Consider the following 16209-nt stretch of genomic DNA (forward strand, 5'->3'; position numbering starts at 1 on the left):
GCATCACTGCATTTTGTGCTGGCTCTGAGACCTTAATTTGAGCCAAAGTGTCCTTTAGGAAAAGACCCAAGAGGTGACTGCCAGTCCTTTGCCCAATACAGTTTACCATCCTGCCTTGTACCTACTATTTATAAAGGTTTTGGTGTTTGTAGATGTGGGATATAATGGCAGGAATCAAGAAGCATTTTCACATAAGTATTTAGAAGGCCTGTGATGGATTACCATCTTGCTGTGGAATTTGCATGCTTGGGGTTTTTTGGATGGAAAGCTTCGCTTATGAACAAGAATTAAGTGAACAGTGTGGTTCTTCTGTATAAGCTCTCATATGAATCTTTGCCCAAATACAGAGTATAAGGCAATCCATTAACAGCTAGATGGTAGAGCCATTAGCTTTTATGGCCAAGACTGTAAAGATTTAGATCTTTAGCTTCAGGGATTTGCTAATCGCAATTTCCAGACAGGTTTCTGAGGAATGATACATTTTGACTGTTTGGTTTACTTAAAATATTTATATCCCGCCTTAAAAACGGTGCTCAGTGCAGCTTACATCACCAAAGCTAACAGCAACACCCAGAGACTGGTCATAGGCAAAACAATCTTAAAACTGGGAGTTGTCTCATTAAAATTAATCAGCCTAACTCTAATGTTTTCAATAAGAGGCAGGATACTTGGAGAAGGGGGAGGGGGGATGATGGACATTCCTTAGTAGGGAATCCCATAACACCTCTCCCACTCCAGTTAGATATCTGACACATGGGAGTGATCTGTGTGGGGAGGACACTGGAATTGTAAAAGGTACATTTAGAAATGCCTCTTATGAGGCCATGAAACCAGGAATTTAAGCAGCAGCTTGAAGCTACCTCTTTTCTCCTTTGCGTCATTGTACTGTTACTTCTATGACTAGACTGGGGGATGTTCATAACTCTTCCCACTAATTGGGCTCACATTGCTATCCATAACATTTGTCATTTATCTGTGCCAAGTATAGGAGATTTTTCAGTCTGGTGTCCTGTTTGGTGGGTTGCCCTGTGCTGCTGGTTACTAGAAATTTCCTCTGTATAGGAGAGAAGGGATGCTTGTTTTAACTTATTTAATACCCCTTGATACGATGGCTGCAATATAAATGTGAAGGGCAAGTTCTCTTGTCCTTGTATAAAAACGGTTTGATAGCTAGTGAGTAGTGAGCTAAGTTACTGTTCAGCAAAGTATTTTCTAAATTTGCCTTCCCCTGTTACTCAAGTGTTTTATAAAGTTGTTTTTCACTTTGAGAGGATGACCTCTTTCAAAAATGTGACCTCTTGCTCCAGCTCCATTTATAAGTGCAGCCAAGGGCAACCCCAGACTGGAAGGGAGGGGGGGAATGGGCCTGTTGCTGGAAGTTGGCACCTCCCCACAAATAAAATCAGGGGCTTGTTTGTGATGATGGTGGCTTCCCAATGCTTTCTTGCCACCCTCCCATCTTTTTCAAAAGGCATGTTGGGAGCATATTGACAAAATAATAACATGAGCGGAATATCTGTTTTTCTTCAAGTTACTGTAGTTTCTTAACAGTCTGATAGGAATTCCAGATCAAAGTTTCCATCCTGGTCAGATTTTATTTTGCAGCAATTGTTTCATTCTGCCTCACTTTTTCTCAGTTGTCTCTGCTTGTGCTATTCATGGTAGATTGTGAATGCAAGACTCCTACTGTTAGAAGTTATTTGCCTAGTCAAGAGTACTACTCTGTATTACATTATTGCGAAAGACAGAACATAGCATAGTAATCTTAGAATTCATCAAGGGGCATTTACAACACAAGACTGAATAAATTGCTTGTGATTTTTATTGTCTTAATCTCTAGATGTATGAAGCGAAAATATCTTTTTTGTTGGGTGGTTAGAAAATACCTGCAATGTACCATTAAAAATAGATCAGTTCTCTAGTTGTAGACGTTCAACACTTGACCTTTTAGATTTTGGTGGAAAACATTTGACCCTTGCTGTTCTTTTTAAAGGATTGGAATTCAAATTTTGCAATGGTGGCTGGAAAATTTTAAGTTCATTATGAGGAAATATAGTGTAATAAAAGTCTTTAAAAAAAACAAAAAAACAAAAACCCAAACAAGTCAATTAGCACAGAAACATGCTCTTTTTTATGAACAAACATTTTTTAGTTCAGGGTGGGGAATCTTTTGCTAAAGTACTATTATTTTTTATGTGCAAATGTAGAGCATGCATAATTCTCCATGAAGTTCTTCTGGCAATTTGCTTGGAATTTGCATGCAGAGCTGGAGCAATACCATTCAACATTCTACCACCCACTTACACCACAAAATCTCTTTTGCAGTATTTTTTTTACTCTGTGCTTTCAATGGCATGTAACATTAAGCCATAATTTATAACAAATTTAAAATTTCACTTTCATGTAAAAAGTTCCGGCATCATTCCTTCCCAACTCCTCCTGCTGCTTCGCCACAGAGAAAACAAGCCAGGGTCTGCTTCTCATGCCATCTAAACCTGGGCTTGTGGTTTGGTTTTTCTCCAAACAACAAACTGTCAGCCTTGAAGAGACCTTGGTTATTATTACTTCTGGAGAGAATCAAACCACAGTTTTGGACAACATGACAAAGTAGTAGGAGTATCAGTAAACTTCTGAGCAGCATGCACTAGTGTAGTGCTAATTCACATTAAATAATAGTTTGTTTTAGCCTATGGTTTAAATATGAACTAGGCCAATGTTTGCAGTACCAGATGTCTGATTATAATCTAATGTTGGCATGAACAAATTATCTAGAACAATGAGTTTCGTATGGCTAATGTGTAGTCCTTTTACCTCAACAACTCCAGGAAATTGGAAGAGGCAAGAGACCAAAAGCTCCCCCCCCCCCATGGGCTGGTGAGGTACTGTTTACACACATACCTTTGGTTAGTGCAGTGGCAAATTACCATATTGCTAAAGGACTTACCATGTGGTGCTCCTTGGCTGGGATCCAGTGATGTGCAGAATGGTTTTCATGTATCCAAGAAGACTTTGGGATTAGGTTTCTTGAACTGCAGTCCCCCATTGACACATGGTAAACTGCTTTTGAAAGTTGGCGGGGGACGGGACTTTCAAAAGCAGATTTTGATAAGCTCTGGTGAACGTCTGCTGTTCAAGGAAGGAAATAAAAAAATCCCACATGGCATTACTAATGTAAGTCTTTGGAGCCCAGCCTTAGGCTTTCATCTTGCTCCAGCTTTTGATTTAAAACCTACCACCTCCTTGCAGATGTGTAAGCCATAATGTAGTTATGATTATCCTGAGGTTGCTTAATATGTATGGTTACTGATATTATACGAACTCAGTTTTGGAAGCCCAAAGCAGTTGTTCCTTAATAGTATATGTGCATTTAATTTCTTGTATCTTTATTCTGTGCCCCTCACTGGTGGGGCAAGGCATAGTCATGCCTTCATTGTTCGTCAGCCATCCTGGTTGTTTTTTTTAGTTTTGACTTATTGCCTCCATTCTTCTTTTTTTAAAACAAAAACAAAATAACAACACAAGTGATTTGGTTATTTTTTTCAACTTAACACAGTTGCAAAAAGAACAAAAATGATATCCATCCACATAGCAAAGAAGGATATTGCAGTCCAACTTCAGTAATTCCAAAATTACAATGCAGGATTAGAATAGCGTTTGCTATACCATTCTTAAATTAATATTATTTACTTTCCCCCATCCCCATCCCAAAACTTAGATGTCTCCTCCAAATGAGTCATGTGACATGGAGGGGGAGTATGATAACACTTACTGATATTATTCTTGACTCTTGCATTTCATCCTACTTTCTTTACACAATAATAATTGTATACCTATTTTGTTTTCCCTCATTGACTTCCCCCATTTTCTATCAAATGTAAATTTCTGTTTTTGTTGGTTTCTGTCTTGGTCCCTCCATTTCACCACACATGAATCTTATTAAACGCTCACACTCATGTTGTTGTTTTTCTCTCTGAATCTTTTTTTTTTATATTTTAGACTCTTATGAGTGGAACCAATTTCCTTTAAATATTCACTTGGCCTCTTCTCAGTATCATTGTAAAAATTATTAAAAACTCCTAGCTCCTCTTACGCATTTCCCTCTTGATGTAGTGCTTGGATTTCTTTTGTATTATATTTCTATGTTAATTTGAAGGCTTTCCTTCATAGAATCATAGAAGTGTACAAGTGCAGATTTGGAAGGGACCACAAGGGTCATTTAGTTTAGACCTCTGCAATGCAAGAATTTTTTGCCCAACATGGGGCTTGAGATTGAGTTTCATTCTCTACTAACTGAACTGTCCAACTTTCACTCTTTCCCAGCTTGGGCAAAATTTGAGCAATTACCCTCTGTTTCTCATGTTTGTTTGTTTGTTTTAAAAAAAGATTGCGAGTCTGTAGGCAGTAACTCGGCAATGTATTTTAAAAATATCTATACAGTGCCTGGCGCATCCTAAATAATAAATAAAGATGACGATTTTGTTTGTGGCTTATCTGCTTGAACAATCCTTTCAGGGATTTCCAATTTAAAATGCTCAGATACTTTGTATCTGGCAAGAGGTGTGGTTTCCTAGCTCTGGAGTACCATGTTATTTGTGTCTTGAATAGCTCTAATTGGCCCAAGAATTAGGAAGTGTGCAAATTCAGTCTTGTTACCCAGGTGGGCCATTTTAGGCTTTAAAGCAGCAGACCTAGAACTTTATTCTGCACTGGATTATACCTAGTGGTACAATCAGGGCAAGACTTTGAGGCAGAGGTCCTGGGCCCCACTCAGAATGAGCAGGAGGCCTCACCAATGCAATGGTGCTGGCCTTGGAGCAAGTGAACTAATACCAATTAAGTTATGAAGAGACACTCTCCCCTGTTAAACCAATAAGTCCAGAGTCTAAAAAAACTGTGCTGCTGGTTCTAGTATATGTCTGAATGGGAGATAGTCCTGTTGCAGCCCACCTTTGTGGGTTGTGCCCTCTTGGATGTTCAAAGTAGACTGAGCATGGCATGTTGAGCCTTGTTTAGCTTAGCCAAACAATGAAGAAAGGGATTAACAATAACTTTCCCCTAACATTTATAGTCCACGTACAGCTGTTAAGAGACTCTGCCCACAACCTGACAATCCAAAACTGGGTTTGTATCCCTTTGTGTCCCTTTGCTGGCTAGACATTCTTTATCCACCAGAACCTTACATGGACCTAAAGTGTGTTGCACTTTCAACACTCTGAGCCTTCGGAGAAGTGGCTGCAAATGGGAACGGGGAAATGGGCTAAAATCTCTTGCCCACCCTTCCCACTATTGGATCAAAAGTGCCTTCCATAAGTGGAGGGACACTACTGGACATAACACTATAACTTTCTACTACTTCATTAATGAACCACTTTTATAAGAGTTCTTTTTGAATATCAGTTTTGCACCCACCAGGACTGTGTGTATGCACTGGGCACTGAGCACAGGCGGCACCATCTCAAAGCCCACTAAGGGGCTAGGCTTTGGGAAGGAGGCATGAGGGCTTTGACAGGGTCCTAGAGTCCCCCCCCCCCCTTCTCAAAGCCTAGTTAGTGCTTTCCCAGCTTTAGGAAGGAGGTGGGAGGACTTTGCCATTTGATGGGATGACAACATTTGTAGCATTGCATTATATTTTCAATCTTTGTCCTCCCCCTACCCCAGTTTTGTTATTAAATACAATGCTGTCAACCTAAATGGTCAGGACATCAAATCTGGCCCACAGGTTTTAATAGCAAAGCCAAATGCTGTGCCCAGAAGATGAAATATTACCAAAATGTACTTCCTTCAGGTGCTGCTATATGTCTAAAACTCATTTATGGAGAAACTGATTGGTGTTAAGTTTCTAATTTTGACTGGAGCTGCTTAATCGGGGTTAATGCCTTTAAGTACGGTAGTTTATTGGTCATAAAGCAATAATAGATTTGCAACCTGCATTAAACTACATTAACTTGAAGACTGTATTAACTCTTCTGATGAGTGTTCAGTTAACCTTGTGCCCTGTACTGATCAATGTGGCCTCATGTACCGTGCCTAATTTTCATCTCTGCAGTAGGTCCTAAATTTTGAATTCTAAATTAATCTAGAAGCTGAACAACTAGAGTTTGTATAGAAACAGGCACTTTTCATTATTTTCTAGTTGGTACCTGTGTAAGTGTGGTAAAAAATAATAGACATAATGGAAGATACAGCACCCATAAGGTTGCTCACAAGAAAATGCTCAGAGTCTGAAAAAGGTTACCTACATATCATCATCATCATCATCATCTTTTTATTGATTTTCCATATATCAAAACACACACACACACACACAAAAAACATCCCTACCCATGTTCTAAGCAATTACTGGGTGCTAGTATGAGAGAAAGGCTGGACTGGATGAATCCCAAGTCGGAATTAAGATTGCTGGAAGAAATATCAACAACCTCAGATATACAGATGACACAACTTTGATGGCAAAAAATGAGGAGGAATTAAAGAGCCTCTTAATGAGGGTGAAAGAGGAGAGCGCAAAATATGGTCTGAAGCTCAACATCAAAAAAACGAAGATCATGGCCACTGGTCCTATCACCTCCTGGCAAATAGAAGGGGAAGAAATGGAGGTAGTGAGGGATTTTACTTTCTTGGGCTCCATGATCACTGCAGATGGTGACAGCAGTCATGAAATTAAAAGACGCCTGCTTCTTGGGAGAAAAGCGATGACAAACCTAGACAGCATCTTAAAAAGCAGAGACATCACCTTGCCGACAAAGGTCCATATAGTTAAAGCTGTGGTTTTCCCAGTAGTGATGTATGGAAGTGAGAGCTGGACCATAAAGAAGACGGATCGCCGAATAATTAATGCTTTTGAACTATGGTGCTGGATGAGACTCTTGAGAGTCCCATGGACTGCAAGAAGATCAAACCTATCCATTCTGAAGGGAATCAGCCCTGAGTGCTCACTGGAAGGACAGATCGTGAAGCTGAGGCTCCAGTACTTTGGCCACCTCATGAGAAGAGAAGACTCCCTGGAAAAGACCCTGGTGTTGGGAAAGATGGAGGGCACAAGGAGAAGGGGATGACAGAGGACAAGATGGTTGGACAGTGTTCTCAAAGCTATGAACATGAGCTGGACCAAACTGTGGGAGGCAGTGGAAGACAGGAGTGCCTGGCGTGCTCTGGTCCATGGGGTCACGAAGAGTCGGACACGACCAAATGACTAAACAACAAATATGGGAGAAGAGGGGTCTGAAGCTTCCTACTTTGGTAGGAGCTTGTCTATATATAAATGCTTCCCATGGCATCATGGCTGCACTTCCATGTATGTTTCCCAAGATCAACCTGCACATGCATTAGTGGAATCTGTCACACAGTTGTTTGCAAAACGGTGTTAGGTGATTGGGGGGGGGGGGGTTTGGAGAGACAGTATGGGACAATGTCCTGTACGAGAGCACAATTATCCTGCCTGTTCTGGAGCTATGCAGGAAAATATCCGTCCTTGGGGAAAGTGGTGTCATTGCCCTTTGCTCCCACAACTGCCTTTCCTGGAGTGAAACTGCTAAAGGCTATCAGAACTCCCTTGATTTATGTGCCAAAAGTTCCAGTTCTTCTGCTTGAACTACCATGAAGCAAAAATGTTATCTTCCATCTCGTTTTCCCATTTCCCTTAGATGAACTAATGAGTTTCTGTGTGCCAGGTTTCATGGGGGTAGCTTAATGGCATGTGCTGTATTTTTGGAACTTGCTCATAGAAATACTGGTTATTCGCACTAAGTGTTTTTCTAATTCCTTTGTCGCTTTGTAGATGTATCTTTGGCTCTTCGATTCATTGACACAGTAATCTTTTACATGAACCGCTTTCAGCGTTCCAACAAGATACATACATCTAATGTTTTGTTAATCAGAAATAAGAGTTGTTTTCAAAGGCTGAAGTAACAAACTGGGTTGAGCCTTGCAAGGATCGACTGCATCTGAAAAAATCAACATCGATTTAGAAAAAACAAACACTTGTGCAACATTTAAATCCATCTGTACTCAGAAGGGCATTTATAATGACAGTGGATTTGATTGCAAATTATTCATGGCTCCTCTGGTGGAACTTGTTTGCCCTATTGCAGACAAGTTTCACAAGAGCTGGGCCGGGGTGGGGGTGGGGGATGGGAAGAGTTATTCATGCTTTGTCCTTGTTGATATTAGGCATCTAAAAGTTGCCTTTTTGAGGGTAGATGCCCTTAATGGCAGGATAGACATCTAAAAAACAAATAAAATACAAATAAACGTTGCACTCCTTGTGTGTCTCTCCTTCACTAGTGGCACAATTCATGAGTTAACTATGGCCTTGCTTTCAAAAGACTCTCAGTTGGCATTTCCCCCCCCATACTGCTTAACTAAATTTGCGATTATGTCAGTCTTCCAGAATGCCCTCGCTTTTCTTAGCGTGTTTCACAGACGGGGGGTGGGGGTGCTATTTTAATAGGTGCACTCCTAGCATGTTTTGGCATGGCATTTACGGTTCAATGGCCTTTACTAGCATTGTCTCCCCGTGCATTTAATGACAGTGCTTCCATATCAAACGGTTATGCTTTTTTCTTGTCTCTTTTATCCACTTTGGATCGCAACTTGGTTGGAAAAGAATGTAAGTAGACTACAATAGCTGCATAAATTGTGTAGGATTTGGTATTATGTTTTGATTTTCCTATTGTCTTTGGGAATGCTTGACCTTAACAAGGAACACTTTGGTGTGTTTATCTAGCATTCCATTGTATGGCCTTTTTAACAATACTTTCTGGACAGCTTCACAAGCTGATTTGACCACAACCTCAGTATGCCAACAATGAGTATAAATGTTAAGTAGTTGGTGAATTTTCTTCATGGGACCTAAGTAGTCCTTGATTTTTAAAAACAACAACAATGTTTTCCTCATCTATTGCTTGACTGTAAGGAAATCAAAACAGTGAAGTAGACCTATAATAATAATAATAATAATAATAATAATAATAATAATAATAATAATACAGTGGTACCTCAGGTTAAGAACTTAATTCGTTCTGGAGGTCTGTTTTTAACCTGAAACTGTTCTTAACCTGAGGTACCACTTTAGCTAATGGGGCCTCCCACTGCCGCTACGCCGCGGCGGCACAATTTCTGTTCTCCTCCTGAAGCAAAGTTCTTAATCTGAGGTACTATTTCTGGGTTAGCGGAGTCTGTAACCTGAAGCGTCTGTAACCCGAGGTACACTGTAATACCTTTATTGTCAATGTACAACCTGTGCACAATGAAATTAACAGCCTTGCTGTTTATGTTGTATTCTTGTATGCTGGGTAGATGAATCTTGTTTTGTTAGGAGGGGAAATAACTTTTGTATAGAAGGAACTTCACATTCACCTCTGGACTTAGCAAAGTGTCTGCCTTCAGTCTATAGGTGATCCTCCAGCTGAAAATTTGAAACAGCCTAGAAATCATTTACATTTACTCAGTTTGTTTTTCCTTTCCTGACCTGTTTAATTTTTAGAGAGTAGTTGTTCTTTCTGCACCTGTCTATTCACTCTGTATCTCGGAGGAACATTGTGTATTGCATAAACACATGCTAACAAATGAGAAATCCCTCTTCTTGTGGAACAGCACTCCTGGGTTGTTGTTGTTTTTTTAATGTTTTAAAAGTCCATGCACTTGATTCCTGAATGGAAAGTACCATATTTTTCGCTCCATAGGGCTCACCTGACCATAGGGCGCACCTAGTTTTCAGAGGGGGAAATCAAGAAAAAAAATATGATTCCCCCCCCCAGCTCTCTGCAGGCAGCCTGTGCGCTTCTCCCAGACCTTCTCCCTGCTTTTGCGGGAGGTGGGGGAATTCCCCCACCTCCCGCAAAAGCCCACAGTTTGGGGAGAAGCGGACAGAAGCGCACAGCCTGTGGGCTTCTCCCAGACCTTCTCCCTGCTTTTGCACACGGCTCCTGCAGGCTTTTCTACGAGGAGGGAGAAGGGACTGACGCGGCCAGTCAGTCCCTTGTCCCTCCTCGGGGAAAAGCCCCCAAGAGTGGCACGCTCTTTAAAGGGTGTGCGGCTCCTGCGGGCTTTTCTATGAGGTGGGGGAATTCCCCGACCTCATAGAAAAGCCAGCAAAAGCCGCGTACCCTTTAAAGAGCACACAGCTTTTGCGGGAGGTGGGGGAATTCCCCCACCTCCCGCAGAAGCCCGCAGAAGCCGCACGCTCTTTAAAGGGTGCATGGCTTCTGTGGGAGAAGGGACTGATGCGGCCAGTCAGTCCCTTCTCCCTCCTGGGGAAAAGCCTGCAAGAGGGCACAGAGCTTGTGTGCGGCTCTTGGGGGCTTTTCCCACCTGCCTTCCCCCTGCATTCGCTCCATAGGACGCACAAACATTTCCCCTTGCTTTTTAGGAGGGAAAAAGTGCGTCCTATAGAGCAAAAAATACGGTATATTGTCCCCTGTTGCAGAGCTGTGGTATCTTAAGGTTAAGAGGAAGGGTGTGAAATCAGCCTCAGCATGAATTTATTGCTAGTATACAGTACATTTATCTTTGTATCCTTAATGTCAGCAAGCTGCCTAGTAATAGGTAATTTACTACTATAAAATTAGATGTGAAATGTGATGCATAGGCATTATTGTTTGTATATAATTTGTATCCATTGCACCTGTATTCTTTGGCATATATAAACCTGTTTAATTTAGGTTCTTGTGCTATTGTCAGTTTGGCTCAGTTGTCTCTGATTAATTGCCAGAAGTGCATAATAAATAAGTTGTTGCTCAACTCTTCTGTTTAACCAGGTGCAATATTAATATTTGTGTTACATGGAAGAGCTTATATTACACCACTGAAAATAAAATTGTAGATTGAAAGATTGAATGCAGCATGTAGCTATTTGCATCTTATGAAATCTGTGCTAACATAAGCTTAGAGGTTCCACCAGAGCCATTGTGCAAATACACAGAGAGGCAATACTTTTTTTCTTCTAGATCGGGGGTGGGCAACATTATCAGGATCTGTGGTCACCTTTCTTGGGGGGGGAGGCATACTGAAGGATATGGAGGGCTGCAAGTTGGCCTGCAGGTTGCTCACTTTGTTCTAGAACCAGTCAGTTAAGGTATAGCATTTAAACAGATGGTGCTCGAGTTTTAAAGGAATCTTTGATATTCTGGCGGTTTTTCCTTTTAGATTTCAAAGGCATGTGAACTTCAGGAGTCTACACCGTCACCATAACACTTGTATTTTTAATACTTTCTAGGTACATGTATTGGACAGACTGGGGGGAGACACCTAGAATAGAGCGTGCTGGAATGGACAGCAGTGTTCGGAAAATAATTGTGGATTCTGACATTTACTGGCCTAATGGACTCACCATAGATCTTGAGGAACAAAAGCTTTATTGGGCTGATGCAAAACTGAGTTTCATTCACAGAGCAAATCTGGACGGCTCTTTCAGGTATGTGGCATGTGTGTTTGTGTTCTTTCCTCCTCACATAAATTTTATGTTTCTCAAATGACTACAGTGGTACCTTGGTTTACAACCATAATCCGTTCTGGAGGTCCATTTGTAAACCAAAACAGGTTGTAACCCAAGGTGCACTTTTGCCAGTGGGGCCTCCAAACAAAATTTGTTCGCAATCCAAAAAAATGGGTTGTAACCCAAAAAAAAGTTGCAAACTGGGACACGCACTTCCAGGTTTGAGGTGTTTGTAATCCAAAGCGTAAGCAAACCAAGACGTATGGAAACCCAAGATACCACTGTAAAGGTTTTTCATCATCAAACCATACAACTTTTGCTATGAAACTCAAAACTCTCATTGTGTTCAGACTTACTGGTGCTTGCTCTTTTAAAGGAAGATATGTTTGACAGTGGGTTGCTTTTTAAAAAACAATGCTGCCATAAAGTAATGTTGCTATAGTTCAGAACATCTAATTGGCATATTTTGCCACTTGGAATATAAAAAGCAACAACTAGCAGTTAACTTGTATCACATGCTTAAGGGATGTTGTTGAAAGGATCCAGGAAGCAAGTGTGATATTGGGAGCCCTCTACCCCTCCTCAAGACCACTGCATTAAGCAAGGATAGTGGCCCTGTACGGTGTAGCAGTATTTAGATTCAGAATTCCTATCTGCTGCTCCTGGTAGACATTGCTGTCAGTTAGTTTGAGATGCTCTAGATTTCCCCTATGGGCTCTTTTGAGAAATCCCTGGCCTTGGGCATTGAACATTGTGCAGTACATGTCCATGTTCTGTGGTCAACTCAGTTCCTTTGCATCAGGAAATGAAGCTGCTTTTCATATTGTACTACAAACTAATAAGTTATTTCAGAGCAGTAATGGAAAATACAAACAGGCTGTTTTCATGTCTGAGTGTGCTTTAGTTCCGGTAGTGCTAAATAAGCTTGAAAGAAGTAAACCTTTTATGCTGCAAAGGCTGCCACAGTCACCCGCTTCTGTTACTGGCTTGATGGTGTTCCAGAGCAATTTGCATTCTGCATAGTGACTTGAATTTACTGTAACAGAAATCAGCTGGAACTAGTTACTGCTACAAAAAGAGCAAGGTGTTTGAAGGCTTAGAAAAATAGTTGCACACCCATGTGCTTTTTTCCCTTCTTTTTTTTGCAATGTATATATTTTTTGCATGTGTGATGATTCAGCAGAGAGGGTTAAAGTATGGTTGGGATAGCTCTAGATCAGTGATGGCCAAACTCGGCCCTCCGGCTGTTTTGGGACTACAGTTCCCATCACCCTGTTAGCTAGGGATGATGGGAGTTGTAGTCCCAAAACAGCTGGAGGGCCGAGTTTGGCTATCACTGCTCTAGGTGAACTGATGTGCTGCTGTTTATGGAAGTTAGTTGTCTTTTATTTAAATCTTGACTGAAGCCTTTAAGGAGCTCACATCTTGGCTCATGGAATCGTTATGGCAACTAAAATGCTTTTCCTCCCACAAATCTAGGCAAAAAGTTGTGGAAGGTAGCCTCACACACCCATTTGCACTGACGCTGGCTGGGGATACTTTGTACTGGACGGACTGGCAGACTCGCTCCATTCATGCCTGCAACAAAAGGACGGGAGAGAAAAGGAGAGAAATACTAAGTGCACTGTACTCGCCAATGGACATCCAGGTTTTGAGCCCTGAAAGGCAGCCGTATTGTACGTTTCCTACATTTATTTGCTGTAGTTTAGGCATGTGGAGTGGGTGTGGTTTTAAATCTGGGACTTTGGGAGAACACCCAGGAACTTCAGAGAGAGAACATAAATGATTCATCTCTTTGATGCAGATGTTAGCAAGCATTGTGAATGAATAGCAGGTTAGGCAGAAATTTAGCTTGGCTGTGTGAGTTTTAACTATCATGTCCTCAAATACTGGATTTGACAGACTTACATGCCATGGTGCTTTCAACTGTGTTTCTGCCTCTATGTTTACTGAACACTAGCATGTATATAGCCAACAAGCTCAGAATTGCTTGGAAGCAAGCTGAAGCTCTTCTGCACGCAACATCTCATCCTCTGACTTCTAGACTTCTTCAGTAACTTCCTTGATTTGATCCGCCTCTTGATGTCAGGGATGTTTCAGAGGGGCTTTGCAGGTGGTGATGTCACAATTTCTTTGGTGGTCATTGGCTTAGTTGCTTTGATGTCAGAGGGATCAGACAAGCTAGAGCCATACACATGAATACCAAATGCAGAGCCTAGAAAGGCAACAATGTATAGTCAGTTAATTATAATTATTAATTATTGTGGGGATGCAGTGAATTTCTAAGTAACCTTATGGAGCAGAACAGCAGAAGTTAAGAGAAGCACAGATTGCTAATGCAAGCGATTTCTAGTTTCGTGCTAGGAAGCAAAGTCAAATAAATAGAATTTCTTTATTCTGAAGATATTTCCAAGCTATTTTTCCTGCTCCTCTATATAGGCTTTTATCTAAAATTGATTGTTGACATTCATAGTACCACCTCTGCCATTCTTTAAACAGGTTGTTTTAAGGAATTGTTTTCCACTTTGAATATTACTAATGCCAGGTATCAACATAGCTATTGAGAAACTTTGCAGCAGTTGATTTAGGAGCCCAAATATCCACGTAGATGGAGCCTCTATCTTTCATCAGTGGAAGTTCTGTGTAAAATAAAAATAAAAATGGAACATATGGTACACCCTGGTCTTGTTTTGCAGCCTTTTCATTGTTCAGAATATTGTAGTTTGCAGATGCTAACTATTGGGAAAGTACACAATAAGCTCATGATTTAGAGATAAGTATTAGCAGACCCTTGGGTCCTGAATCTAATAAACCTGAAATATTTGGTCTCTGGATGTGGTACTGGCTGTACTTTGAAAAGGGAGGATAGGTTGACAGCAAAGCACCATGGAGTAAACAAAAGAATTTAAGATCTGCTCTAGCCGAGAAACAGGTGCAAGACTTCACTAAAATGCACTGAGTATGTGCACTGCTACAGTTCGTCCTAGCGTTCCAGATGGGGTTGTGTGGTGCTTTCTGAAATTCTTGACATTTCTCTCAGCTGAGGGAATGTCCCGCCCTTGGGTCACAGTATTTCTGGCCAGTAGCGAGGAAAACCTGGTGCATATGGAGATACCATCTCCTAGAAATAGCTGAGATGCCATTGTCTCTTGACTAGGATCGGATTTGGATTCCACCTCCCCCCAAATGGTTCTTGCATATTGCTGGTCTGATTATGGCCCACGCACAAGGCAGTGATAATCTGGGAGTGCACAGAATATTGGCGTCTGATTTTCTTGGCACACTTGAATTGTTCCCCCCTTTTGTATTGTTGGCTGCCTTTCTGTTTGTTGCCATAATCCAGTGAGATTATTTCCAGGAGGTGTTAAAATCAACTATAACAAAACACAACTTAAAAACTGACTGGCTTTATGAATATGTGTATGTGGAAGGGGAGAGACTGATATATTTGCTACAATTGTGTTTGGTACTAGTAAATACAAGTTGTATTGTGCAAACGGAGTTTTAAAGCTGCCACAGGAAATCTCTTTAACAGTCCTGGGACTGTGGCAGGCGATAATTCTCCTCATGCTTACAAGGCTCCTAGCAGCTTCTACAACATTTTCAGGAGTCGCTCCACAGAATCCCCAAGCTACTTTCTGATCTTGTACGCGTAATTTGCTGAGCTCGCATCTTCTTTAAAGGGAAGCTGCATCATGCATTCCAGCCACAGTTTTGCCTTTAAACTACTTTTGTACCTAGTTCCTAAACTACATTTTGAAGGTGGGCGGGCAACCTAAAAGGGATTTTCTCAGGCGAAGTCAGTGTGTACACACGCACTGTGTGAATTGCTTCTCTCTAGAGATCTTTCTAAGCCTCATTATGTAGCATTAAATTCCTGTCTTGCACATTCTTCTTCAAATTTAGGAAAGATGTGTTCTACAAAATGTAATATACAGTAAAAAACACACAAGTGTATATATATTTAAATTATGTTCAGAGTTGTTAAGAACAGGGTACTTCTGGGGGAGAAATGTTTATTTTTAGCTTACCTCAGAGAATTGAAGTTCCTCAACGTTCTGGAAAAATGTAAAATGCTCTTCTCTCTTTTCTGATTTCTTAAGTTCATACACCCTGTGAAGATAATAATGGGGGCTGTTCCCATTTGTGCCTGTTATCTCCAAGAGACCCCTTTTACAGCTGTAACTGTCCCACTGGAGTCCAGCTTGAAGAAGATGGCAGGACCTGCAAAGCAGGTAAGTAATGTGGCCAGAGAAATTGTTGCTCAGGAGAGTTCTAGACTAGTACCAGAAGACTGAGACACTTTGAGGTTGGTTTGGACAAGTTAATTCCTTCTTTTTTCTTCAACAAGGGTAGCCAACATGGTGCCATCCACATGTTTTTGGACCATAACTCACACCAGCCCCAGACAGTAAGTATGGCCAGTGTTCAGGGCCATACTTACTGATGGGAGATGAAAGGGGCCGTATTAGCTACTTCTGATGTATAGTCTAGACCAGTGTTCCCCAACCTTGGGCCTCCAGCTGTTTTTGTACTACAATTCCCATCATCCTTGACCACTGGTCTTGCTAGCGAGGGATGATGGGAGTTGTAGTCCAAAAACAGCTGGAGGCCCAAGGTTGGGGAACACTGGTCTAGAGAAGTTATTTAAGCAGTGTTTTCTCTGTGTGTATTACTCTTCCTTCTCTGTATCCCAAGCTATTCCCTCCCTCCCCATTAACAGGGTCTTTTATGTATGTATTTGAAGTCTGTTGCAGTTAATTCACTTGGCAAGA

General features: G+C 41.2%; 1 protein-coding gene across 1 annotated transcript in view; it reads left to right on the forward strand.

The window, feature by feature from the left end:
- LRP5 (LDL receptor related protein 5) overlaps positions 1-16209 on the forward strand; it is a 118233-nt gene that overhangs the window by 35810 nt on the left and 66214 nt on the right. Inside the window, exons 3-5 of the mRNA XM_028735812.2 lie at positions 11216-11413; positions 12914-13110; positions 15538-15669. Of these exons, the coding sequence (XP_028591645.2) occupies positions 11216-11413; positions 12914-13110; positions 15538-15669 (527 nt within the window). The remainder of the gene's footprint in view (positions 1-11215; positions 11414-12913; positions 13111-15537; positions 15670-16209) is intronic.

The sequence above is a fragment of the Podarcis muralis genome, chromosome 1 (assembly GCF_964188315.1).
Source record: "Podarcis muralis chromosome 1, rPodMur119.hap1.1, whole genome shotgun sequence".
NCBI classification, from domain to species: Eukaryota; Metazoa; Chordata; class Lepidosauria; order Squamata; family Lacertidae; genus Podarcis; species Podarcis muralis.